This window comes from Symphodus melops, assembly GCF_947650265.1.
Source record: "Symphodus melops genome assembly, chromosome: 9".
NCBI lineage: Eukaryota > Metazoa > Chordata > Actinopteri > Labriformes > Labridae > Symphodus > Symphodus melops.
Genome location: NC_136699.1, coordinates 2598847 through 2625285, shown reverse-complemented (window position 1 = coordinate 2625285; position 26439 = coordinate 2598847). Strand labels below are relative to the sequence as shown.

The 26439-nt window shown below is 42.7% G+C and overlaps 1 protein-coding gene across 2 annotated transcripts in view; it reads left to right on the top strand.

Annotated features, from left to right (window-relative positions):
* Nucleotides 1–4579: 4579 nt before the first annotated feature.
* fstl5 (follistatin-like 5) overlaps nucleotides 4580–26439 on the top strand; it is a 176867-nt gene continuing 155007 nt past the window's right edge. Inside the window, exons 1-2 of one of the 2 annotated variants that reach the window (XM_079351527.1) lie at nucleotides 4580–4706; nucleotides 4906–5004. Coding sequence is in view for 1 of the 2 variants with exons in the window: in XM_079351526.1 (XP_079207652.1) it covers nucleotides 16358–16380 (23 nt within the window). In the remaining variant the exon portion in view is untranslated. Of the gene's footprint in view, nucleotides 4707–4905; nucleotides 5005–15798; nucleotides 16381–26439 lie in introns of those variants that run through there. The other variant, XM_079351526.1, reaches the window with a different exon arrangement.

Below are 26439 nucleotides of genomic sequence, written 5' to 3'. Positions count from 1 at the left end.
CGTACCTATTTCTTTATCCCTCTTTTTAACGTCTCCTCTTTGATTTCTATCCCTCCATAGCTTTAGCTCTTTATATCGACATCGCTCTCGCTTCATTTCTTAATCATTTTCCAACCTTTTAATGTCATTAAGGTTACACCTCTCCCTGCAACATTCAATAAACTTCCACAATAAACCTAAACATGAATGTTTTTTTTTCTCGTTCATCGTCAAACAAACCTTGTCGTCCAGTTTCCTTGTGAAGTGGAAGTATAGTCTACTGAATCCTATCCGTGCGCAGTCATCCCATGATTTATGACATTATTAATATCAGCAGAGAAACGTGTGTTTTATGGGGTTGTAGGAGAGGATTTCAGACATCCATATTAGCTATAATTATTAGTTTTGGAAAGAAGAGTCAATAATTCATGCAGTGATGAAACGCCTCCTTTTTCTTTCCATCAGTGAACACTAGATGTCCCCATGAGCCTTTGTTAAAACCGACTAATATCTGAAGCCTGGGCTTGTCTTTCTGCCTGAGCCAAAGCCCTGTTTTCTCAATGATCATTAACATGCAACTTACAATGCACAATCCTTCCAAAAGCAAAGCGAAGCAGATGTAACAGATAAGATTTTACGAGGATTATGCAGAGAAGCAACATGTGAACGTTGCTGATGGGAGGTAAAACACCAGACAGGCAAACTGTGGGGCATCTCTGTGCAACGCTACACCCCAACGGCCTGCAGACAAAGTATGGGCTCTGATAACAAAGCCCTGTGTACCGTGGGCCAGGTGATCCAAACAGAGAGGATTAAATGGGGAAGCTTCAGGGGTGTAATGTCTCAGATCGCACCGCAGCTCGCTCCAAAGTGGATTATGAAACTAATATTAGTGTCAGACGCTTACTGGGGGGCAGGACATGCGAGGAAAAGAGAGGGGTCTGGGTAATCTGTTGGTGGATAGAGGAAAGAGACGACGCAGGCTGATGTGGGATAAAAGTATCGCTCGCCCTGGAGTAAGACTTAAGATCAGCGTGGGGGAGAAAGAAAGTAATGGTGTGATACCGTGGAGGCTGAAAGAAGGGCGAGGCTCTGATTAGAGAGAGATTGGAGGAAGGATCCCAGGGAATCACCAGGGCCTGGGCAGGTGCTTATTGAGGTCTTACTTTCATGGCTGCGAGGAAACAATCACGATGATGTGGTGAAGAATCACGAGTGGGATTGATTGACCTGTGCAGGGAGTCTGGATTTAAAGACGGAGGAGGAGGAGGAGGAGGAGGAGGAGGAGGAGGAGGGAACTGGAGTCTGCGCTGTAGTTCTCATTAAGTACGCGAAACGTTCTTCTCACCTGATGCCTTTGTGTCAATTCTATGAAGGAAGTCACACACGTGATCACATGTGAGACACTGCAACTTTACAAGGTGAGAGACGCTCGCTGACACTGTTTTTTATATGATAAAAAACTTTGGCTTTAATTGAAGTTTGTTCATAGTTAAACTTTCCTTGAATGTGTGAGCGGAGTGATTTTACACATCAGCAGCAGCAGAAGCATTGAGACGTAAAAGAGATAGATGCTCAAGTGTTTGGAGGAGATATAATTCCTACAGATATGTGACCATTAAGGGGAACGTTCAGAGGCATAGCTCAGTCAGGCAGAAAGTAAAACGAGAATTGTTGCAGCTTCTCTGCAGATCTCTTTGCTCCATGCATCTTTGCAGAGAAGAAGTGCAACATTTTTTTTAGGGCTATTTGTCAGAAAACATTACATGGCTGTTTCCAGATAATCAGCAACACAGGTTTGAAAAGTCTTTACAGTGAAGCCCTCCCAGTGCCAGGGAGCAACACCCCTAAAAGTCGGAACTCAATAAAAGGGAATGAAATGAATGTTACCTAGCTTGCCTGAATAAACTGACAATTGGTAAAGTGTTTGCAAGACTATGTCGTGGATTGAAATCTGCCTCTATGTTATCGTCTTTTATTCTCATCAATCTGAAACTTTTCAAAGTCGATCTCTTAGGACAATAACTGAACAGGGAGAATAGTCTCTCTCTCTCTCTCTCTCTCTCGTCCAGACGCACACCTCGGTCGTCTTCTATCATCACATTGGAACTTTGGCAGCGGGCTGCGGCCATCTTGCAGGAAGTGCAGATGGCTTTCCAGCACCAGTTCACACAGAAGCCTTCAGCCGTCTCCGGACCGTTTGATATAATGGAAGAGGACGATGACAGACGAGAAGACGAGAGTGTGACCAGTCAAGAAGCCGGGTGTTTATTCCTGCAGATATTATTCACAAGAGATTGTGATGTAAAGTTTGGCTGTATCATAATCTGTGGTCATCGCTTTACCGTCTCCGGTTTGCAAACTAACTATATCTACGTGCCAAAAATCTTTTTGACCCACTGAGTCTTTTGACTCTGAGGAAGTCACAGTGCGTTGAAACGATGATCCACTGAACCAAATTAAATGAGCTGGACGTGATTGGTGCGCTGCAGTGATTATTTAACTCATCTAGTGCTCATAAAAACAACATAAATGTGTTATCTTGAGGCATTTTACAAAAGATCATGTTAAAGACCTCAGTCATTGTTAGGGATGAATTGCTTCGTATTCCTAACGTTCCTCCACACTTCTTAATAAGGTCGAGGTCGGAGCGGGCCGCTTATGCAAATAACACAACGTGCTAAAGTTTGCCTGATCTTCGAAAACAACAAACGACCAAATATCTGGTGCTTCTACATTTGTTGCCATGGTATCCAAACGTGTCGATATTGTGTGACTCTTACAGAATCATAGCAAAGTGTCGACACTTGTAGTATACGCGCTGGAAAACAAGTGGGTGTTAACCTTTTCTAACAAATTGCTGCTTCTGGCTCAAATCATTGTGCAGTCACTTTTTCATCACACAGCTGCTGCCAGATGTGCGTCACCAAAACTACAGCTATAGAGCTTTATCTTTAAACAGACGTTAATTAACAATGTTTTCTGCTGCTCGAGATGAAACAGATGGCCGACGCAGATCATCTTCTTCAGAGCGACCGCAGAGAACTTAAGGATTAAAAATGTCACATTAGCACTTTACTCCTTCATTGTCACATTAAAGAAATCACAGCATCGGCGCTAAGCTTTAAATCATGACTGAAACTCAGCCAGAGCTCACACACACACACACACACACACACACACACACACACACACACACACACACACACACACACACACACACACACACACACACACACACACACACACACACACACACACACACTGAGGCTACCGTCTTTATTTAAACTGAAAGGTGCGTGTGTGTCTCCTGTTAATTAACTCAACATGTTCCTCATCTCGTATCTCGCTCCCTCAGCTCTGTCCAATCAACGGCTGCCGGAGTTTCTCCAGGTTGTCTTCGTGCTCAGTTTGCACTCATCATTGAATCTGATTCAACCTGCAAAATAACGTGGAGAAATCATCGACTGACAAACAGAGCAACAACGCTGAAGGTTTGAGAGGATGAGGAACACGTTTGTTTGTTTGTTTGTTTGTTTGTTTGTTTGACTGTCAGGCAGGTCTTTTGTGTTGGATGAGTCGCTTGCACAGCTTGTTGGCATTTACATTTGAACATTTTCCTCACTCTTCTTTATTTCAGAAACAAAGACATGGCACCACTCGTCATCTGCACAATGTATATTTTACAAAATAGACACAAAGCACATTTAGCTGTTAAATAATGTATTTCTTTCTGTACATATAGAAGATAATGATTGCATATAAGGGTTTAAACTTCTTTATGTCCTTTGTGTGTGTGTGTGTGTGTGTGTGTGTGTGTGTGTGTGTGTGTGTGTGTGTGTGCATGGGTCAACACTATCTTTGTTTTCCAGCCAGCAGTACAAAACAGGCGTCTCCCAAACGACAGTGAAAAACCAAGTAAGAAATCAAACACTTGGGATGTCAGGGAACACACTGAACTGGTTTAAAGGGCAACAGCAGTAAATATCATAGTGGGAGGAGCTTCGGGTTACATGGTGCTGTGCAGCTCGTGGATTAAAGGGATTAAAAAGGGCTGATCGTAGCAGCAGAAATATAAATAAAAAGAAATCAATAAGAGAACAATGCAATAAAAGATGATAAGAAGCCAGCATCACATCAGATAACAGATAAGGTTTAGAGCGATAACATAAATAAACCGGTGAGTATATGAAAGCAACGAGGGAGAAGACCCAGAGGAACAGATTAGGAGATTGACAGGAGCAAAAAGACAAGGCCAGTTACAGGACAGGAACAAAATGACTTCAGGTGCAGCTGAAATTAAAAGGAGGGTGCACGCCTGCTGTCAGGAACATCAGATCACGGACACGACAACAAACAAGAGTGACTGTTGTCATATCAAAGCCTTGATTAGGCGACTTGTTGTAATCGTGCATCTAATCCATCGAAGGTGCAGATTGAAAATGAATGTGAAGTGCATATTACTTTGTACTCGTCCTCAGTGTTCTGGTCTTGTGCTCTTTGTTCCTTGTGTTTCCCGCCTGTCTGATTACCCTGATTGTCCTCACCTGTCTGATTAGTCTCACCTGTGTCCGATTACCCCAGTCTATTTAGTCTCTGCGTTCCTTCCCTCATGTTGTCGGATCGTTGCCTTTTGTCTTTCGTAGTTAGTCATGTTTGGTCTGAGTCGTTTTTCTGCTCCCTCGAGTTACTTTGTTTTTCTCATTATGGATTTTGGATTTATTTGAGTGAGTTTGTTTTTGGCTTTTGTTTTAATAAATCACTTTTTTTCTGCAGTTGGGTCCTGCTCCCCTGTTTCCTGCCTGGCAAATGTGACAAATGATTTGTTATTGAGGAAGAGAGAAGTGAATAAATGCATTCATAAGGTAGCATCACAGAAGTGATTGAAAAGATGTCTCTGATTTTTGAACGCCTCTTCCTCTTCAGACATGTTGATCCAAAGACGAAGGGCCACCTTTAGATTTAAGCCTGGACTTTGAAACCACCAGAAAAGATCCAGCCAAGGACCTACAGCAAGGCTTGGAGGTTTGTAAATGTCATGTCATTTGGTCCCTCGTGTGTTAATGTCAAGGTAAAATGTTGAATTATATTAGAAAACAACCAGGATGTGCTGTGACGTGACGTCACCCTCATCGGCATGGTGCTCGGTCACAACTCTCTGAGTGAGTGTTATCACTCCTAAGTGTCGGCCTCATCTGTATGTGAGAGCCCCACCCTCTCCTCCCACCCGCCTCCGACGCAAACGAGAAAATAAGTCGAGGCTGTTTGGCGAGAGCTCGCTTTGCATAATGAGAATCAGCTCACAATATGGACAGGATGCAGGCGTGCATATAAATCCTGCATGTAAGTGGAGAGGCGTGATTGTTCATTAATGGTGAAAGCACAAATATTGGAATGAACATGAGATCTTAAGGTCATGTGGATTATCTCACATCACATATGATATTTACAACATGAATAAGGAGAGTCTTTAAGTCTTGATGAAGTCGAACATTGGCATTATTATCAAAGCATTCAAGTCAAAGTCTTAAGTCTCCCTCCATGTTGTCATTTCTGTTTCTGTTGTTGCTGTTTTCTTTGTGCGGAGGATTTGAAAGGCATGTTGTGAGGAGACTTCTCCATCTGGAGGAAGATGTTTCATTCCTCTCACTTCCTGTCGGAGCTTGGTTCTGATCCAAATCTGCCTTCTTCTCTTCTTCAAAACGTCCATTTATCTCCTTCGCAGGCTCCATCTCCTCTGATTCACAGTTTACACATCACTTCTACGCGCACCCGCTATCTGAATCACGTCTGCAGAGGTCGAAAATAACTACATTTTCACTGGAGCGCTGCAGAGGCACAGGTCTGATGTGCTGAGGCTTTCCAAAAACTCCATCTGGTCGGAGCTTCTGTGACACGTTTCAGATGTCTGAGTTCACACTTTGTCTCTATTCATACTGTGAAAGTTATTCCAATCACTCATACAGGGGGCCGGCTGTGGTTCAGTTGGCTTAGAGTCGGTCGTCTCTTAACCGGAAGGTTGCAGGTTCGATCCCCAGCCACATGTCAGATGTTCCCTTGGGCATGATACTGAGGCCCAGATTGCTCCGTCTGCGGCGTTTGAATGAATGGATAAGTAACCTCTAATGGTCACTTTACACAGAAGTTGTTTTAAACATTGAAACAAAAAATGAAAAAGCTCTGATTAGTGATTTTCATCACTGCATGGGGGGGGGGGAGGGGGGGAGTTCTGTGTTAAACAGCCCTGTTTAGGTTTGAAACACAAATGTGTTATCAGTAGTTTGGCGTGCAGCTGACGTGATTGACAGGTGGGCGTGATGTAACGGTTCGTCAAGAGGCTTAAACCCCGCCTCAGCTCCAGCTCTCAGCCTCTTGATAGGTTGACTGAAAGTTAGGCTGAGACAGGATTTCCAGCACGGCGGCTGCTGCCGATGAGCCTCCAGCTCCCCCGTGCACGGACAGAGGGCCGACGTCACTCAGGCGTCCAACTCTGAAACTCTTACTCGAATGCGTTGTTTTCTCCGGCGTACACATTTGGATGTAGAGCTTTAACTCTCTCCAGCTGTTTGTTTTCCTTTACGAAAGACAAAGCTCTTCATACTTTTATTCATAAACACATTTTCCACAATATGTTCCCCACCACTGTCGAGAGTATCTTTAGTGCCTGCATTACATCAGATAGCTTGCTTCGTTTCGTCTTCCTCCATCTGTCTCTCTCCGCTCCTTTTCTGGCTCTTATGCAACAATCCTGACAGCTTCACACCTGTTTGTTTATCCTCATATTTTCTGATTTGTACGAGTGTAAGGGGACTCTCTGCATCCACACTGTGTCCTAAATGAAGCCGAATACCAAACTACATCAAGCGCTCACTCTGAGGTTGTTTTTGGATGGCGTCTTGTTTGCATTTACTGTCTAGCTTTTATGGCTTTATTCATCATTCCTCGCCAAACACACTCCAACCAATAGGGTGTCATGATTATGCGAAATGTTAAAGGGATCTGCGAGATCTCATTATACCGGAAATGTGTGTAACCATATGGCTCCTGTAGTTCTGCATGTACATTTAAAATCTGTCAAAGAAACTCGTTCTGTTTAAATGAATGCATGGCCTACTTCTGAGATGATGTTGTCGATGTCGTGTCGCCAGAAGGCAGAACACGATTAAAACAATGGAATCAAAGGATGAGGAAGTTTTCTGCTCATTCTTGGACCTGCTGTAGCTGCTGTTGTGCCTCTTTATGAGAGAGACATGTTTCATGTTTCTCTTCCTGCTGAGTCAGGTTTCATTTTGCATCCTTTTGGGGAACAGCTCTTGGCTAACAAGCACTTCACAAGGCTCTGTCATTTAGACGTAGCGAACGCACAGATTCTTGATCAGTGGTGATCCACTTTCTTTTTTTTTTTTTTGCTTGTTTGCATCCTCCGGGAACATGTTTGGCTTTAGTAGATAGCGGTGAGATTTTCAGGAACCAGTTTTCTGCACTCATAAGGATATCCAAAAGTAATAACATATGCCATAAAAATCATCTTAATCACTCGACAACAAGCACACTCTCTGCTGCCTTCCTTTAATGGAACTCGCTTCCTAATTAGGGTAAAAATTCAATATTTAATCGTTATTATTCCATGAATTCTGGATCGTTGCCTTTGGCTAAATTCTTCTGCAGTAATTTCAGTGAAGCAAACTCTGGCCTGCAATAAAAGTGGAGTTGGCTCTCAAAGTAGCGCGGTGCCATGTTCCACTTACAGTCGCTGTTTTGGTTTTTTTTTTAACTTGTGGTATCAGAGGCGATGTTTGGACTCTGACCTCCGCAGCCAGACACAAAAGCTTTCAGCCAGAGTGCCGGAGCGGCTGCATTACGAATGTCGCAGCAGAGTTTTCCATCAGGACTGACTCAGCAAAGTATTCCACTCATTTTCAAAGTATCACTTAAATAAGAGGAGCCAAACAGCGAGCGAGCGAGGCCCGCTGAAAGCATTCAGGCAGGAAATACATCATGCACCTCTGTGTGTGTGTGTGTGTGTGTGTGTGTGTGTGTGCTTGTATTAACGAAAACTTTGATCTAATTTAGAAACAAACTCAGAATCAGAATTCTTTTATTGTCATTGTTCCTCTTTTTAGAGCACATCGAAATGAAAAAACATAGCAGCTCTCGTAAAAAAATAAAGGAAAAACAGTACAGGGAGGTATTCAAATAATGTGCAAATATATGTAACTGAGAGAAATGTGTGCAAATAACATAATATAATATATATGTGCAAATAACAACAGATCACAAAAACAGTAAAAAAAAAACTATTTTTAAGAAAGTTTTTTTTTAATTTTTTTTTTTACAGTCCTCAGAGGTATAGTGGATAATTTAAGCAGCAGATTCTGGGGTTGTTGGGATTGGGGGCATTCAGGGCAACAACAGCTCTTGGGTAGAAACTGAAACTGAACCAACTTACTCTTTACACTTTATTATGAGTGATTCATTCACAGCTGTCGGAGCTATTTGTTGTTATTTTTGAATGTGTATTTCGTTTAATATTTCAAGAGGTATTGTTTGAGTATCCATTTGCTTTATTTGGACGAGATGTCAGTCCTTTGTTTAGTGAATTTAGTTGTAACACAAGTAGTATTTTTGTCTCGCTTGGTGTTTGGTTACAGTGTGGGTACCTGAGGTGCCCCTCAACAAGACACTCAGTGTGTAGCGGCTCCAATAATGCATGCCCACTTCTCCTGTTTGTGCATGTGTGTGTGAGAGATGCATGTCTCGCTCAGTAACAGAGCAGAAGAATTTCCCTCAAGATGTAAATATGTGGAAAAATCCAGTGTTGAAAATGAAACTAGTGCAGAGGTGCAACAGCCTGCAGTTCCTCGAGTGTTTAATAGAGAAAAAGATTTAGTTAAACCAAAAGGCAAACGTGCATAACGACGAGAAGCCAGGAGGAATCGAACAGGAAAAGACACTGACGTGGACCTACAACCAACATTCAACAACGGTGCAGAAAGGAAGAAACACAGAGACTGAAAAGTCCACAGGTGAGACCAACAAGACACAGGTGAGAACAATCAGCGCACTCAAGACCAGAGGTAAATATAAAGAGGCAAGAAGACATACCACCCACAGGAACATCGAGGACGACAAGGATATGAATAACACAGGAAACGCTTCAGACTAAACAAGGAACCACAAGATGGAAACAAACACCAGCGAAGAATGAAACATAATACAACAAGAAAATCGGGCAAAAGTAGAAAACGAATCAGAGACAATAAAAATAATTCAATCTTTAGTTTTACAAGAAATCAAAAACATTGGAGATGTTTGATTAAAAATTACGAAAAAAAAAAAAAAAAAAAAAAGTGTTTTTGAGGCTTTAAATATCATTTGATATTGTTGCTTGATAAATGACAAATCCATCAAAACTAATTGCAATGAATGTTCTTTCTGTTGACCAATCCGTTAACTGGCTCATCATTTCAGCCGTAGTTTAATCAAGTGTTTTGCTCATGCACTGAAGGATCTGTTTTCTACAGGTCTGAAGAAATCCACCCTGCATTACTTTCTATAATGAGTTTGTCACAGAAGCAATCTCATTGTTCAAGCCGAGCTGCAGCAGTCGGCTGCATGCACACGGAGAAAAGAAAACCGGAGATTCTTCAACTGCTGCATTAATCCACAGAGGTCAAAGTGAAAGCCTTCACTCCGAGGAGACAGATCCAAACTAATATCACTGTGTGCGAGCAGAGGAAATGGAGCCATATGCTTCGCCCCTGACTCGGCAGCGGCAACCAGTGAATGCACACCGAGGTGACACCGCAATCTGGAGCCGAGCACGACGCGACAAAATCCAGCGGATAATGGGATGAGAAACTGGTCACATGTCACATCTGTGCGGCTGTGCTGCAGCTGATGCTCCACGTACGATGTGTCACAGTCCATTACAGTCTGCAGCACACACCGGCACGTACATCACCCACACACACCAGCACTGAAACACATCAAATACACACACACACACACAAAATTATTACTTTGTGTAAATGCCAACACCCTGATAAATAAATGACTTAATCTGCATAAACATATACATGAATAAACTGTCACCCCCAACAAGCTGTGTCCCAATTCAGGGGTAGCACCCTACCAAGGACTCAGCCTACGTAGACCACTACGGCCGACTGAAAGGAAGAGGTCTGGATCCTAGTTCAACATAGCCAGGAGATGTTCACATTATCTGACTTCATTAACCCTGTAAGAGGAAGCTGCTTATCAAGCTCAGAAGTTAACCAAAAGTCTCCACGAGCTTCTTAAGCTTCATATAACTCATCTAACTAACTAACAATGTCTGTCGTGAGCTGGTTGTCATATTGATGCACTGATCAAACTACATTGAAAGACTAAAATCAAAAACAGCTGCAGGGAAAAATGCAGGACGAGCTGGCAGAAACAGAACAATTGCAGATGGTGAATTCCTAAATTGAGTCCTCGATTTGAAGGAGATCTTTTATTTACTTCAACTAGCTTGTTGCTCAGTTTCTTTTTTTCTTGTGGAGTGTGTGATGGTTTTAGTCGTCAAATATCAGCTGCAGCCCAAAGAGTATCCAACTTACTTCTCTTTGTGTGTATGTCTGCAACGCTGTGTTTTTTTTGCTGCCAGGTCTGCTTTAAAAAAGAGCCAAACCTGGTTAAATAAATCAAATAAATCAAATAATACTGTAGCAATATGGCACCAATACAGATGAAAACATATTTCAATGTAAGTAAGTGTCATGTTTTATATCTTCATAAATGTATACATAACCTGCTGTGGAGCAGGTTTGATTTCCAGAGTAAGTCGCCATGGTGACCCGGGCAAGATGTGAACCATATTCATAAAAGGCCTACGGAAACTCCAGAGTTAACTCTGAGGCTACCTTGATATCTGAACCCCCCCCCCCCACACACACACACACACACAGGGGATTTGCTGTTTACATCACCAGCTGTTCACGCTCCTTGCCCTTTCGTTACTAAGCACTGCTCATGTCGCCTAGCAACCACAGCATCTCTGAAACTAGCTAACTGAATGCTAAGGAACTTATTATTATTATTATTTTAAAGATTTCAAGTTTAAGGCTCCCTTAGTTTTCTTAACTTTACTTTACTTTATCGGCACGCTTTGGATTTACAGCAGTAATTTACATTTAAAGGTTGATTCTTGGCCGCTTGAAGGTCGGCCATCATGCAAAGAATCTCTGGATATGTAAAGCACATTTGATGCATTAACCTCGAGGAAAGAAAGAAGAAGGGGCGTTTTTTATCGACCGCATCTAAAGGACCCTTCAAATGAGACACCTTTTGATGTTTACTCTTATGGATGCAGCCACTGAATTGAGACGCAGCTATAGAAGCCTCTAGAAGCCTTCATACACTCTCTCTCTCTCACACACACACACACACACACACACACACACGACGTAAACAACTGAATATGCACATGCATAGACAGACCTTGTGGACCTTGTGCCGCCCAACACTGTTATCTAACAAAAAGACACACACACACCCGCAGCCTATCGGTTAGAAATAAAGAGAAACAAATCTACCCAGTTTGGATGCCCAGGAGTTCATCTGGTCAGTGATAAATCAAAAAACAGGTAACAACGATGGTTAGATTTCGATCAATGTTGAACATCTGGAATCATTACAACTCTTAACACGCACACACACCGAACTTCCATAGTGAATAACAAAACAACATGTTATGAATACATTTCCCTCCATGTCTTCTCTCATTAACATTCAGGGCTATAATTGTCAGTACATACACACACACACACACACACACACTCACTCACTGGGGTTGTTTATAAGCACAGATGTGGCGACATAATCTCTGGATTCGGGAGAATGTCAGGGGAAAGCTCCCCTTTCTTCGCCATAATGAATCATGCTTTAACGTCATTTTGCAGCGGCGGCACATTTGGCACATGTGCAGGCTGAGAGGGAGCACGTACATCATGTTTGATTATGCTGATGTGACTCTGACTCTGTGTTTACACATGGGACAGGAAGCTCATGACTCCTTTTTATGATTTACATGAAGATCTGGGAGATTTTGGAATCACTACTCTTCATGGTACGTGTGTTCATTTACAGGTTTAATGGCATCCGTTCAAATTTAAAAACATTGCAAAACACTCAAATTCACTCGGGCCACCAAAATACTTCATCAACATCCCAAAAAAAGACACCTGATACTGAGACAGAAACACTGAATGTTATTGTATTAAATGTTATTTCACACATACTTCATGCACCACGCCCAGCTTAAAGGGTTAAAAGGCTTGTAAATCTTGGGAGTAAAGTCGTAGATTCAGGTTCCTCGGGGGCGGCTGAGGCCAGGAAGAGACAGACTTTGGGAGATTTGTCTGTGGTCAGGTCCGGTCAGGTTGTATCACCCAGGAGGACAGTCCTCACTGGCACTGTTTGTTTGTTCAAACAACCTGTTTACTCTCTGGTGACAGGTGACCTCTGTGGTAAATGCAGACTGTCCTCTCCAAAAAGCAAGTGAGGAAGGACAGCGACACTGATATTAGAAAGGAGCTACTGTCCATACAAAGTGGCTGACTTAAACAGTTTAGATCCTGGTTTGCATACCGTCTCCTGGAGTCAATACTGCCCCTGACCAAGGACTTTTTTAAGACTTGAAACTATCAATACAGCAGCCAAATTGAATCCCCGGCTCCTGTGGCTGAGGTTAAGATCACTGAGTGTTCTTTCTTATCGTTAACTTTGAGAATGAAAGAAATCTGCAGGTGTGAGAGAGACATTTGGTTGCATGCTACGATTTTGTACATACTGCATTTCCCTTTGTACCTTCTTTAAATAAACTGGATCGGTGTTCATGTTAACTACAATTAGTAACTCATGTTGAGCCATTATTATTATCTTTATTATGTTGAAGCCTGTGGCGCCTTTCCTGCACCTCACTCTCCACTGACTCTGATTTTCTATTCTGTCCACGAGCCTGTCCTCCAACCTATACGACTCCGCTGGTCGTTTGTGCAAGCGTCAAATTACGACCCATATTTACGTTTTAGAGGCAAGCGACCTCTAGTGGACGTATAAATGACCTCGATCCGGTGTGTTCGTCATCGAATGACGTTTGACCCCTAACCCTAACCGAAGTCCAAGCTAGCTAACTTAATTAACTTAATTAGCACTTACCTTGGCGCAGGGTGGCATTTCTCCGTTCGCCCGTAGGGGGCGCTAATTTAGGAAACGCTCCTATGGGTCGTATCACGTGACAGATGACCTCTACGGTCGTATAGGTTGGAGGACTTGTTGCTATCCACGGTCCTATCCAATAAAGTAAAAAAGGGTTTCTCCCCGTGCACATGCAGGTTCTCCCACAGTCCAAACACATGCTCGTTAGGTTAGTTGTTGACTCGAGTTTACCCTTAGGTGTGACTGTGGCTGGTTGTCTGTCTCTGTGATTATCTCACGAATAATCCAGGGTGTATACCCCCGCCTCTCCCCCAATGTAAGCTGGGATCAGCTCCAGCACCCCCGCAACCCTGAACGTGTAAAGCGGAATAGATAAAGGATGAACTTAAAACCTTCTGTTGTGTTCAGAAAGGATCTGTTGATTTGTAGCAGTAGAGTGTGAGCGTGGTAGACCAGGCTCAACTGGAGAGAGATTCTGATATTCATGTATTTTGATCAGCTGCAGGATTCCCACTAATGATTGGATGAGTCAACATTTTGTGATTAATTTCCAAGGCTGATGTTCTTCAGAGAGAAACAAGCGTGGTCCAGCATCATCATCATCGTTCAGAATAACTGATTCAGAGTTTCCATCGGCCCTTATGTTCAGTTTAGAGTCTCCGTCTGATTCACTGATGATTGGATCATGTTAGTCGTATAATAATGGCAGGATGCATCAGCATGGCAATTGCAATCATGAGAGAAGAACATTTGAAAGGATCAAACACACACTGCAGGATCCAACAGCAACTCCTCAATGCAAAAATCGCGACTCATTTTGGATTTTTTATTTTTTTTTCCTGATTTATTTACTGAAAAAAAAGGGCAGTCTAGATCTCAGACACTTCAAAAACACGTGGCAGAACAAAGAGACTGAACTAAACACCCCTGCATAGACTTTTTGACACACGTTCACGACCTACTGAACACACACATTTTGACACACAACCCACCAGTTGGAGAACCACTGCTTTTAGAGGCTCGCTCTCAGCACAGTGTATACTTCACTGTCAGACTGGGATGTCTTCAAGTGTTCATATAAAAATGGGATTTTGCTGTGAAGAGAAACCAAGTGAGCAGTCGGCTTAACAGGAATAAATCTATGAATTAATGATGATAAAACGCATAAATAACGGAATTTGCATGGAGGGAAAACAGAGTTTGAACCAGTGAGTAAATGTGGCAAACACACACTGATACATTATACATGCTATTGTCCTGGTACGAGTTATTCAAAGGAGCGTTTGCAGGAGCTCTTAATGGATGTCAAACATCACCGTGCTCTGGGCTCAGCTACATTCAAACAGCCTGGAGCTATAAAATCAGTTTAATGCTCTCCCTGTAGAGAAATAAGACTCAGTTATTTGATTTCCTATAAGTTTTCTTTCATCCCTATACTGCTTGTTGGATGTTTTTCATACCTTTCAAGGCGGAGACGTGTCCTTGTGGCAGATCAGAGCTTCAGTGTGTGTGTTTTTATTCTCTGAGAAGAAGTTACTAGAAGAGAATTCAATGTGTGAATAGGATAAATGACACCCGTCAACAATGAGTTCAGTAACACGGTGGAAAATACTGATAGTGTTGTTGTACTTGAAATCGTCGCGGACTCGAAAGCATTTATATTCAGCCTTTTCTCGGCCTCGGACTGACTCCAGAAAGACCGCCACTGAAAGTTATTACATTGATTGAAAGGACAAACAGCCCTAAAGGGCCAAATAACTTTAATTAATTTATAATTAGATTTTCATCCACCGGTTATGTCCATAACCTTCCACGTGTTGCAGTCTGAATGAGTGGCGTGCCCCCTGAACTCAAGGTCATGCTTTTTCATTGATATTTGTGGTCTTGTCTCGGTCTCGCCCCGCCTTAATGGTCTTGGTCTTGACTCGGTCTCAATCCCCAAACGTCTTGTCCGGTCTCAGAGCCCTCAGGTCTCGGGTATGTCTTGGTCCCGGTCAGTGTGGTTTTGACTACATCACTAATACTGACACTAGTGTGAAATAAAACAATGGAATGGAAGAAAATATACCTCAATTAATGTACACAATGTCTCTCACTGGCTACATCAAAAACTAGTCAAGATGAATACAATGAATGATTGAACTTTTTTTTAAACAGAAAATATCCTCTATCATTAATTTGATAACTTGTTTTCCTTCAAGGGTAATAAAAAAGGACGCATCAACAGGAAATACAAAAAAGTAAAAGGAACTCGAAAATACATCTGATGATGATTTTAGAGGTCATGTTCTCTCCTTTAGGATCACCTGGAGGTCGTACAGTTACAGTGTGGTCATGTCCTGAATAAAATGGTGGACACAGCAGCTTTTAGTTCATCTATCCATCACTGGAGCGGCGCACGTGCACAGTGTGTTTATGTGCGAGAGAGGCAGCTATAATAAAAACTCTCTCTCTCTCTCTCTCTCTCTCTCTCTCTCTACCTCTCTCTCTCTCTACCTCTCTCTCTCTCTCTCTCTCTCTCTCTACCTCTCTCTCTCTCTCTCTACCTCTCTCTCTCTCTACCTCTCTACCTCTCTCTCTCTCTCTCCTCTTGCTGCTCAGTCAAGGGCAGTTTTCGCTTGTTGGCACAGAGCGACTGAAACCCTTCACATTCAGTCTGTCCCCGTTCTGTCGCTTTTCTGCTTCTGCTGCTGCCTACTACGGGACATCTGTGATTGGTTCATTCCTCTCCTCTGCTCCCTCCCTCGCGCGTGATTGTATGTAAATCCGGTCGGGACTGAGCCGGTAGGTGAGGGTTGGGGCTGGTGGCTCCTGCCTCGGTGGCGCACACGAGACCCGAGAGCGGCCGAGGTGAGTTCTCTCTCTCTCTCTCTCGCTTTCCTCTGCGCAGACGGAGCTGTCCACTGCGCCGTGGTGCTGAACTCCGCGTCCTTCTACTTCTGCGTGCTCTTCCATCTGCTCTGCTGCGCGTTAGGGATATTCCGAGAAAGGATTAACAACGTCCCCTTTGGCTGTTTATAGCTGAAAACTTCTACAGAGGACACCTCTTTGCTCTGCACGTCGGAAAATTGCGCCGCACACCAGCCGTGGATTTCACCGGAGGCGAGCTGCGAGATTATCAGTAGTTTGTTGAGAAGTGTTGCGTTCGTCGCTAATCTTTCTTGGATTATCCCCCTGGATGGTTTACCTCTGGGCACACAGGTAAGAAACAAATATCTGCATAATGTCTCTATTCTTCAGTTTGTTTTTAGACAAATTCCTCCAAATTCCATTCATTTTGTGTTTTCACTCGCTCCATCACTGCCAGTGTATTCCTCATTATCATTAAGAGGTCACAACTGTTTTATAAATATCCACCAGGTCACTCTCCTTGACTCAGTGCACATCCCCCCCGATCTGCTGCCAGAGGCTTTCCCCATTTCTGTGCAGGTCCCGGACTGAAGGCAGGAATCAGCTGCTACTATCATGAGGATATTGGAAGTGAAGATCATAGTTTCTGTTATAACCGGAGCATCTCTGTGCGTCGCTCTCAATGTGTGTGAAACGATTGGAGACTCACCACGTTGCCCAGAGCTTTTAATTTATCCGCGTAGTACTTAGTGTGTTATTTTTTCCTCTTTTTTTTTTTTTTTTTGCCTTGGCACACTAATCCTTGAGTGACACCGTTAGCAGCAGAGGGATTATACTTTTGTTTTTCATCCTCCGCTCTGCGCCTGACTCATCTAGCAGAATATTACAGGCTCTAACGCAGGGGATGGACATTAATTGTGTTGTGTGATGGTTTTGCGTAGGACATTTTTGGGGGTATTTTTTGTGTATTTTATTGAAGTCTGTGCAGCAGATGAAGTAGGAGCTAACCTAAAAGCAGATTAAGTTGTGCCATCGATATACTACTCAGATTTACAGCCTGGGATCTTTTAAAGAGGGGTCTGTTATGGGAAATACAGCAGGCTGGAAACACGCTGCACACACAGAACAAAAAAAAGGACGATTTACATCACAATTTATCGTCCAAAAATAAAACACAACAGAGCACACCCACTCTAGTGCTTTATTTCAAGGCCCACATTGGAGAGCTCCAGTACATTTTTGAGACAAATAGATTGTTTGTTTCCAAATTACACCAAACAAATGATGCGTTTGTAAAGTAAAGATATGATACACAAACGATACGATTATTATGTTGCTTCTGATGTATTTATCCAATGATGAAATCGCGAATCAGACTGTGGATTATTTTACAGTTGAATAGGTCGGGTTCAGACAACACAGTAGCAGAACACACAAAGTTCCTCCATCGCTGATTGTGAGAATATTTTGGTAAGTTTGACTTGAAAATAAAGACTCTCTGTACATCTCATCATCTGTGTCATGCTGAGCGTGAATCCCGATCAGTGTGGCGACAGCTCTATCCTGTCAAGGGTACAGTAATGCTAACTAACAATGTCTTTGATGCTCTATGTAAATCCCTCAGAGCCTGTATGTTGTACTTGTTGTGAATTTGTGAGTCACACGGCGCGCAGACACTTACGATCCCGGCACGTTCTTTTAATTACCACCGTAATTTGAATTCTTGTGGTGGAAGCGGGAGCAGTATCAACGTTCAGGCGTCTGTGGGCCTCTACAATCCAACATCAATCCCTGAATTCCCACAATGCTTTGACTTTATCTGTGAAAGCTCTTTGAAAACCACAAGATACAATCTATTTCCAGTGGCGCTTTTAGATGACTGAGTGGATCTGTTTTTCAAGGCTGCACTGACTAATTGATTCTCCACTTCAGTGCGAACCAGGAACCAAGTAATGTATCATTCATATAGGCGATACAATATAAAGGTTGTGGATTATCTGCTAAACACGCCGGTCTTCATAAATCTTTCTGAGAAGAATATGAAGACAGGAAAGAAAAGGCTAATTTTTCACAATGACTGAAGTCTTTCTGTACTTCAATCGTCCTCGTACAGTTTGCACAAAGGAATATTTAAACCTCGAAATACACCAACAAAGCCAAACAACAATGTTGTGGCTCTCGCTCGGAAAGCATTTCTCTCCATTACACCAAGACCAGAATTAGTCTTTCCGCTCCCTTTTTTTTTTTTCCAAGAATCCAATTAATCCATATAACAACAGGTAGGAGATGGAGCCAGCTGAGCAGGTAGCTGTGTTAATGGAGCGGCTCTGCTTTTCATTACAATGACTTTCCTCAAGCACTGTGGGGAAGCAAAGGCTTTTGAGTCAATACTTCTTTTCACTAGAAAGGAAACTCTGAAACTGATCAAAGCTTTTCAGATGTGAGACGTTGTGGAAAAAAAAAAAAAAAGAAAAAACCTCTCTGAGCGGGGGTGTGGGCGCTCAGTAATGGCAGCAGGTAGTGGGGGGCAGATTTGGATGATATGACAATAAAAGCGGTAAGCTGGGGAGGAAAAATTGAGCTGGCAGTGAAAATGGCAGCGTTTGAGGGTCTTCACAATGATCTCATCTGTGGCGTCCCAGCAGGTTCAGAAATCTTTACCGATTACCCTTTGAGATGTCGGTGAAAGGCTGTTTTGGAGGGCGAAACTGGTGTTAAGAAGCATTTTTTTTCTCTCCGCCTTTTCCCCCCGCAGCTCACTTTCCAACACACTCCACGAGCTTCTTCAGGTCTAAAAGGTTTTTTCCATTACACCCACTGATATTCCTCATCCAGCACAAGCCCCTCTAAAGCCACTGTGGTGTAGCTTGTAAGCCTCGAGTTATTTCTACTGGGACCCACATGGGACATCAAACAACTGTACTACCAGCTTCCTTTGGGGATCTATAAGTGCTTTTCAAACATGTTCTCATCAAGTTTGATGTGATCAAAACATGTTTACTGCAATATCATCACCAATGTCAAAAAAAGCACCGTTAGTAGATGCGTAATCGTACCACTGGAGGACAACCGATGGTCTTCCCAAATGGATGAAAATACTCTTATAGGTATAAAACATCAAAGAGCTGAATCAACATTGGGCTGCACATCTGAATGGAAACATGGTGCGTAGTTTATGGCTCTGACTCCTGTCAAAAAAGTCTGCTGAAGCTCCTTTGGTTTGTAAAGTTCCTGTGTTATTGGTATTTTAGCACTTAGTCGCAGGTTGACTGTGCTTAAATATACATCAGCTAATTCAGTGTTCATTACACATTTATTTATGTGTCAACCAGTTTGTAGGAGTCGGGGTTGTTGTTGGCTCTCTCTCGTAGGGTTACAACAGATGTTAGTGTTGAGAAGACCGGTTCTTTAGTTTGTTTAATAAACAGCTGCAATGACACCTGAAACCAATTATTCCTTTTGTAGATCAACCAGGGTATTGGAGGGAAATATCACTGGAATACATTTTAGAGCTGGATATATGAGAAAGCTGTGGAAGTTATCAGACCGTTGACAGTTCTGTTATCAGCTCTGATTATACGTTCATCATGCTTGAAGCCAAGACAACAGCTACGACCAGTACAGGTGCAAAATGTGGCCAACAATGCAAAAGCAAATGGTCGAACTCTAACCCCATATTCTTATCCTTACTATAATACTGACCATGCCCCATCCGTCCACCTAAACCAAAATATTAAACTCACTGAAATAACACTCTCCTTCTGAGCAGGACCTGGTTTCACATTCACTGTTACTCACAATCCCACCTGGGAGTTGCCCATTACAGCCACAGGGACCTCGCTGGAGCAATATGGAGAGCAAAGCACTTTTCTAATGGGCCCATCAGCGCTATCTGTGTGGTGTTTACTTCTTGAATCCTCCCTCCTACGATGACTGATGACTGTCTTCTTCTTAAATGTAGTGTCCGTGTTTCAAAACAGTCCAAATAGAATCCGAGGAAATGTTTCTGCATGTCAGATATTTGAAGTGATCAAAGTTAGCACATCAAACGCTCGTTTTTCTGCCTTTTAGATTCCCAGTTTAAGGCTTTTCCTTGAATTTGTTTCAAAATCAGTTTTTAAGGTTTTAATGTTAGATCTCACTATAGCTCAGCCCCCACCCACCTCAGCACAACACTTCTAACAATGTATTCCCCTTTCCCATCTCCCTTCTTTTCTTCACACTCGTAGCTAAGCTGTAACTGCTGACAACTCCCATCTGTGTCTCCCTCGTCTGTCTTTGTAGTTCCCCTCTTCAATACGTTAAATCTCCGTTGTACAGCAGACCCACACACGTTGAAAAATCTTATCCCGCTGCCAATGTTTAAGAGATATCTTATGTCTCCCCCGGCAAGCAGAACGTTTGTTTCATGATGTGAGGACCTTTTATAGAGCAGGTTTCTCTTTTATGGTTTTAAGCCCACTGTTTCTGGGGGGATTTTAAATCATAGACTGTATATCAGGATTAAACATAGCCACGGGGATGTCACACATCGGCGAGGGAAGTCCCCTCTCGCCAGTGCCACCCTGTCCCTTTAGAGCACTGTATCTAGAGGCCGTATCTTTCCCAATTGCTATTGGACTGGTACAGTCTCTAAATGGGACCATCACTCACAAGCTGGGCGTCATGTTGGATCGCAGATGACCTCAGACAAACATGAAGACCGTAAAATCTGAAGAAAGATGTTTGCAGAGGTGATAAATCCTCTAAGAAGTTGGGCCATTTTTCCTTTCAGGGTTTCATGCAATTATTCTGTAGCCTTTCATTGAACGCATACAGCCTTAAAACTGCATTATTTCTAATGGTCAACAGGGGGCGACTTAACTGGTCACAACATTCTTTAAAAAATAGCATCTCCATTTAGAATAAAATGTACGATGTGCTTCAGGGTATGCATGGCTACATGTGATTTGATAAGCTGCTTCCATAGTTAATCGAGATACAGACAACAGTGCATGTTAATTGCACACTATTTTACACCATATGAACAATTCTTTATATGCATGTGCAGTGTAAATGATGAGTACACGATGAGTTTGAAAAATTAAAAAAACAACAACATAGAATCGATTTCATTAAGAGGAGGGCACATTGAAGCTAGCAAGTCATGGTTGAGCAGTGCAGCACTTAATAAGATCATGAATCTAAAGTCAAGTAGATATTGTTGCATTTATTTCATTACCAAACCAGGACAGTGGGAGGACTGGCTTCAATTGTGAACATGGACGTTAGAAAGCATGAAATAATGGAAATTTAAAAAAGTGCTAATTTGTGATTAGTTGACAGCTCAGTCATGATGTAATTGAGATAATAAGCATGTGTTTTAGTTGCTTGTGATGATGTATGAGAATGTGTGCAGTCAAGTCCGTCCGGTAACATTTCTACTGAAACACAAGTACGTCTATAAGAATCAATCTCAGGCAACAGAACGAGCCTCTGTCTCCTGACTTTTCTAAGTGCTCTCGATGTCTGAAGCATGACCTCCTCCGCTCCGCGTCTTGATTGAACTCCAAGTGGATTGTTAAATTGTTATTGTCATAAGCCATTTCGTACTGTAAAGAAGAACAATGCGTCTTTTAAAGCCGAGGTCGGGTGAAATATAGAGACGGCTCTTTCTACGTCTCAGCGCTCCCATCTGGCAGACGGTTAGACCATAATAGAAGTTGCACAAACTTTAAGGGCGAGGGTCAACAGGCTCTGGGTTTATGTGCTCATCCTGTCAGTGTGCTGCAGGCGGGCTCGTGGCTCAAGTGCGACTTGATGCATTTTGAAATATGTTTTCGGTGGGTGTTGGTGTTGTTTCACAGTCTGTCTTTGAGATAATGTTCGCTGTTGTTTGCTGTCTATTGGAGGTGTTTGGCTCTCTGGGAGGCGGCTGTTAGGGTGGTCTGGCCATGCGTTGCATTTTAATGGCATCCTCAGGTCGCAGGTCGTTGTTCGCTGGCGCTGTGGCCAAGTGTGACGCCATTGTTCCGGGCACAGTACAGCCGATCTGATCTGCCTGATTATGTAATGATTGTTAACAATGAGAGAGTCGACGGGTCTCTGCCAGCCTTTTTTTTTCTTTTTTTCCCCCCTGCTTAGTTGCAGCGACATCCTGCACTTCACGACATTTGAAATGGTCTATAAATTAAAAGGCTATAAAAGACAAGTCAAGGTCTTTCCTGCCGCTTCCTTGTATGTTGAATCTCCTGGGGTCATAAATGATTGTAATGTGGTCCATATAATGCCCGTGTCCCCGCTGTCAAACCTTAGTCATACAGGACTTACAGACCCACAAAAAGGTCCTGGAACCTCCTCGCTGCAAAGTGTCTGTGAAGCATTTTCTGGTACTCAGTCATGCATGTAATAGTTTAAAATGATGGCTTTTAGATGAATCCAAATGCACAATTGGAGTTGATAGAAAACAGTTTGTATTCTCAGATGTGGTGCCAAGCAACAGACAGAAATCCTGCACGTAACAAAGGATTTACTAGAATCACTTTATTTTCTCACCAGGTGGTTTATTCAGAGCTGTGATGAATGATTAGCACACTCGCTGCGGAAGAATTAGTTTAAACTTTTTATTCAGTTACAAGTCACAGTGTCCTGTCTGGCTTTTCTTACAGGACTGCCTGAGAGGATCAAAGACACATTTAGTTGACTCTGTGAGAACTTAAAGCCTCTCCACAAGAGATTTAAACCCCCTACACGTGTCGTACATGTTCCTACTTACTTAATGCTAACACTGTGTATTGCAGTTGTGTTGTTTTAGTGTCGTGTAAATATGTAAATGTTTTTATTGAGGTTTTTATTTGGCAGCTGAATTTTGCAGATCTTTTGTTTCAAATGTAAATAAACTCTGTTTGAATTGTATAACACATTGTTCTTCAGCATATAGAGTTTGCATATCTGCAAATGCTCATGTTAATATTTTCAAAAGCAACTCGGTGGACCATGTTGGATTCGGAGCTAATAAATGTGCTACTACTTTAAAATCATGCAAAACATAGCTGACAAACAAACTGTCCGAAACTACAAAGCCTCAAATTTAATATTTATGCAACTTTACAATTTATATGCAACGGAGGAATCCCGCTGAATGCATCCTGCAGTCAACAAGGCGGTGCCTCATACATTAGTCTGCTGGTTTTAAAGTTTAGATTAAGCAATCATTCACTACCGAGCCAGTAAAAACTCAGATTCTTAAAACTTTCATGCCCAGTTGTCTTGAAGGGATGCATCATAAGCACGTTTAGTCATCAGTCGAACATGTCTTCAATAAATCAATGGAGAATAGAGAAGAATAGTTATGAAAGAGAGAGCACAGGACATACCGTGTTGACGACATGAGAGACTAATGTGTGAGGGCCTGCAGGATCACTCAGTCAGTGTCAGTGATCAGTGAACGCACACAGACCACAGCACAAAAACATCTTTGGTCCTGCTGAGAACAAAGCAGGCTGAAACACATCAGAGGCTCATTAACGGCCCCGCGATTGACCAGCTGAACTGTGGTTACCCTCAGACACCTTCCTCATGTGCTCGCTGCTCTGGATCCTTTCACCTGCACCGTGCATCAGTCTCACATGGCTGGCATCAGGCCTGTTTAAATCCCACATATAGTGCAGGAGTCCTGTGGGATTTGAGAGTATCGCAGGTGATCTCTGTAGGGGAAATTCCTGCCTCGTTTTTGCGTGCGATACTGCTGTTGCATTCGTGTGAAGCACCTTCCGCCCCGAGCACGAGCATCATTGAAATTCCACATTTGATTTCAAAAGTTTCTCTCCCTAGATTTGCACTGCCTGCCAGGATTTATAGCAGATTAACTTTGAAAGTGATTTAGCTCTGGGGTTTTGCAGCCCCTACCAGGGCAGAGAAATATATATTTTTCCCCCTCCAACATTACCATGCGTGCTGGCTCACATATTCCCACATTCACTGAAATATTCCAAACATGCAGAATATGTTTGTGCGACCCTAATGTTAGCACAAGAGTTTATTGAAACGTAATTATAGGCCTGGGTGTAAAAAGAGATTGACAGCTGTGCAGAATTAAATATAGATGAGACACTGCCCTATCCTGTAAAGTCGCTTTCTTATCACAAACTATGCATGCACAAAAATAAATGATTACTTCAGTGTTAAAATGTACCCATGGAGACACAATACGGTGGCATAAGTTCAAAGCTCAGTGTAATCACATTTTATGTGTTTGGATAGATATCTGACTGAGAAAGATAACAACCTCATAAAAAGGATGGGGGATAATGAATTATGTCATCTCAACATGCAGCCAACAAATTTGCACAAGGGCCCATCTCCCTCTTTCTCCGTTATCTTGCGGCACGGAGATGCTCCGCTGTTATCCGCTTGGCATTTGGAGCCGTCGCTTCCTGTCTAATGAGCCGATGATATCGGAGCGGCGGCATCCTGGAGGGTTCAGAAGCAGGGTTGAAGACGGCAAAGTCGCTGCTTTGAAGTCCACTGAGAGTGAGGATTCATGGTGCCTGAGATGTCTCAGATAATTATATAGCATGGCAGGGAAGTAAGGGGTCTGCTTGTAATGTATTGCAGGAAATAAGAAACGACTGATATAAAAGGGCTTGAAAGATGAGAATTGTCCCTACGAGATTTTTTGTTGCTGTAGTTCAACAACGTTGAATAAAAAAACAAAAACTTTTTCTTCAAGTCATTGAAGAAGCTTCTGATTGGGCGGTAGTAGCTCAGCCTGCTGGGGCCTGCTTGGGAACTGGAGGGTCCCGGTGCAGACCAAGTCTGGAAATTGGTCTGGTTGCCGGTGAGATGCCAGTTCACTTTCTGAGCACTGATGAGGTGCCCTTGAGCAAGGCACTGGACCCCCAGAAGCTTTGGAGCGCCCGCTGTCTGAAGCCCCCCCTTTGGCTTTTGGTTTAGCTGTAAATAAATACCTTGGAGTTTCACAAGTTGTGTTGCTGCCTGCTAACAAAGAAGTGTGATGTTCGACATGTCAGCTGTCTGTCATCAACTGCTGAATTTGATACGATTCATATAAAAGCTGGTTAATTGATATAAGAAGTATAACTTACTGTACTCACTGCTTGATTAACATCACACAAGCGTTTTTGGATCTTGGTTATTCCGTGTAAATGTACACGCAGTGTGCAGCGATGAGCGAACTAAAGACCGCTACCGTTGGTCTGCAAACACAAAGATGAAGCGCGAGACAAGAACTATTTTGTCGGACCCTTGTGCTTCGTGTTTGCTTTACTCCTTTGTGCAAACACAAGTGGAGAAGGGGTCGGAGGTGTGTCGCTGTCGGAGAGCGGAGGACTCGGTGTGGTGGAGGTGTCACCAAATACCAGCTTGTTTACGTTTCATGCTGCTGCTAAAGGGCGACATCAACTGGATCAAAAAGTCCCCTTTAAGTGTACAGAGAAGCATGTTCTTACCTCGCTCGTCTTTCATGCCCTTCCAGTCACATCGGTTTTAAACCTTCACTGACTGAAGCGGACAGGAGTCAGTTGACAAAGTGTGAAAATATGAACCCTTTTTTTAAAGTTCAAGTAGGTACAAGTTAATTATTCGGTGCAGTAAGACGACCTATCTCACTTCAAGGACTGCCATCAGTGTCACACTTTCTCTCCCATCAGGATGTTTTTACCTCCCACCAGCACAGCACATGGTGCAAGATGTTACATCATCACGCTGGTGACTGAGTTAGACTTCAGATTCATATTGCGCAGAATTGAACTAAGTGATTAAATGTTGGGGAATCGCAGTGTATACATTTGCATAGCAATATAGAAAGACTTCTTTTTCACCGTAGAGCATAAAAACGCCTACATGTTATACGTATAGCGGCAATTAAACTGATTTAAAATGTACACAAATGAATGCTAATTCATTAAGCAAATTAATTAATGATCTTAATGAATTAGTCCATTAGCATACCTGCTCCTACTTGATATATCATGGTGATTATGCAGCTCAAGTGCCTCTCATTTGGACATGATCCAGAATATCTGGGAGATGATTAAGGCTGTGCCAGCTTTGGGCCTCAGCTTTTCAGGCCCTGCACACATTTAGCCTAAATATTTGGACCCAATTTAAGCTCCACAAAGAAATCCCCTGTCTGAAAAAATTTCTCCTCAGATGAAAAGAAAGTGAGAAAGCACAGAGGTGAGTTAAGAAAAAAAACAAAAAAAACTGGTCCTGGCTCTTTTCTTGTTCCGAAGTCACTACTGCTCATTATGCTGCTCTGAAGAGCACAAACCAGGATACAGTTAATGAAGTCTCACACTGTATTTGGCATTTTACCAATCTGAAAAGTAGGCTGCAGCGAGAGAGGCGGCTCAAAGGTTGGCTTAAATCACTGCGTGTCATGTGAAATAAGAGGCTCTTTCCTTCTAA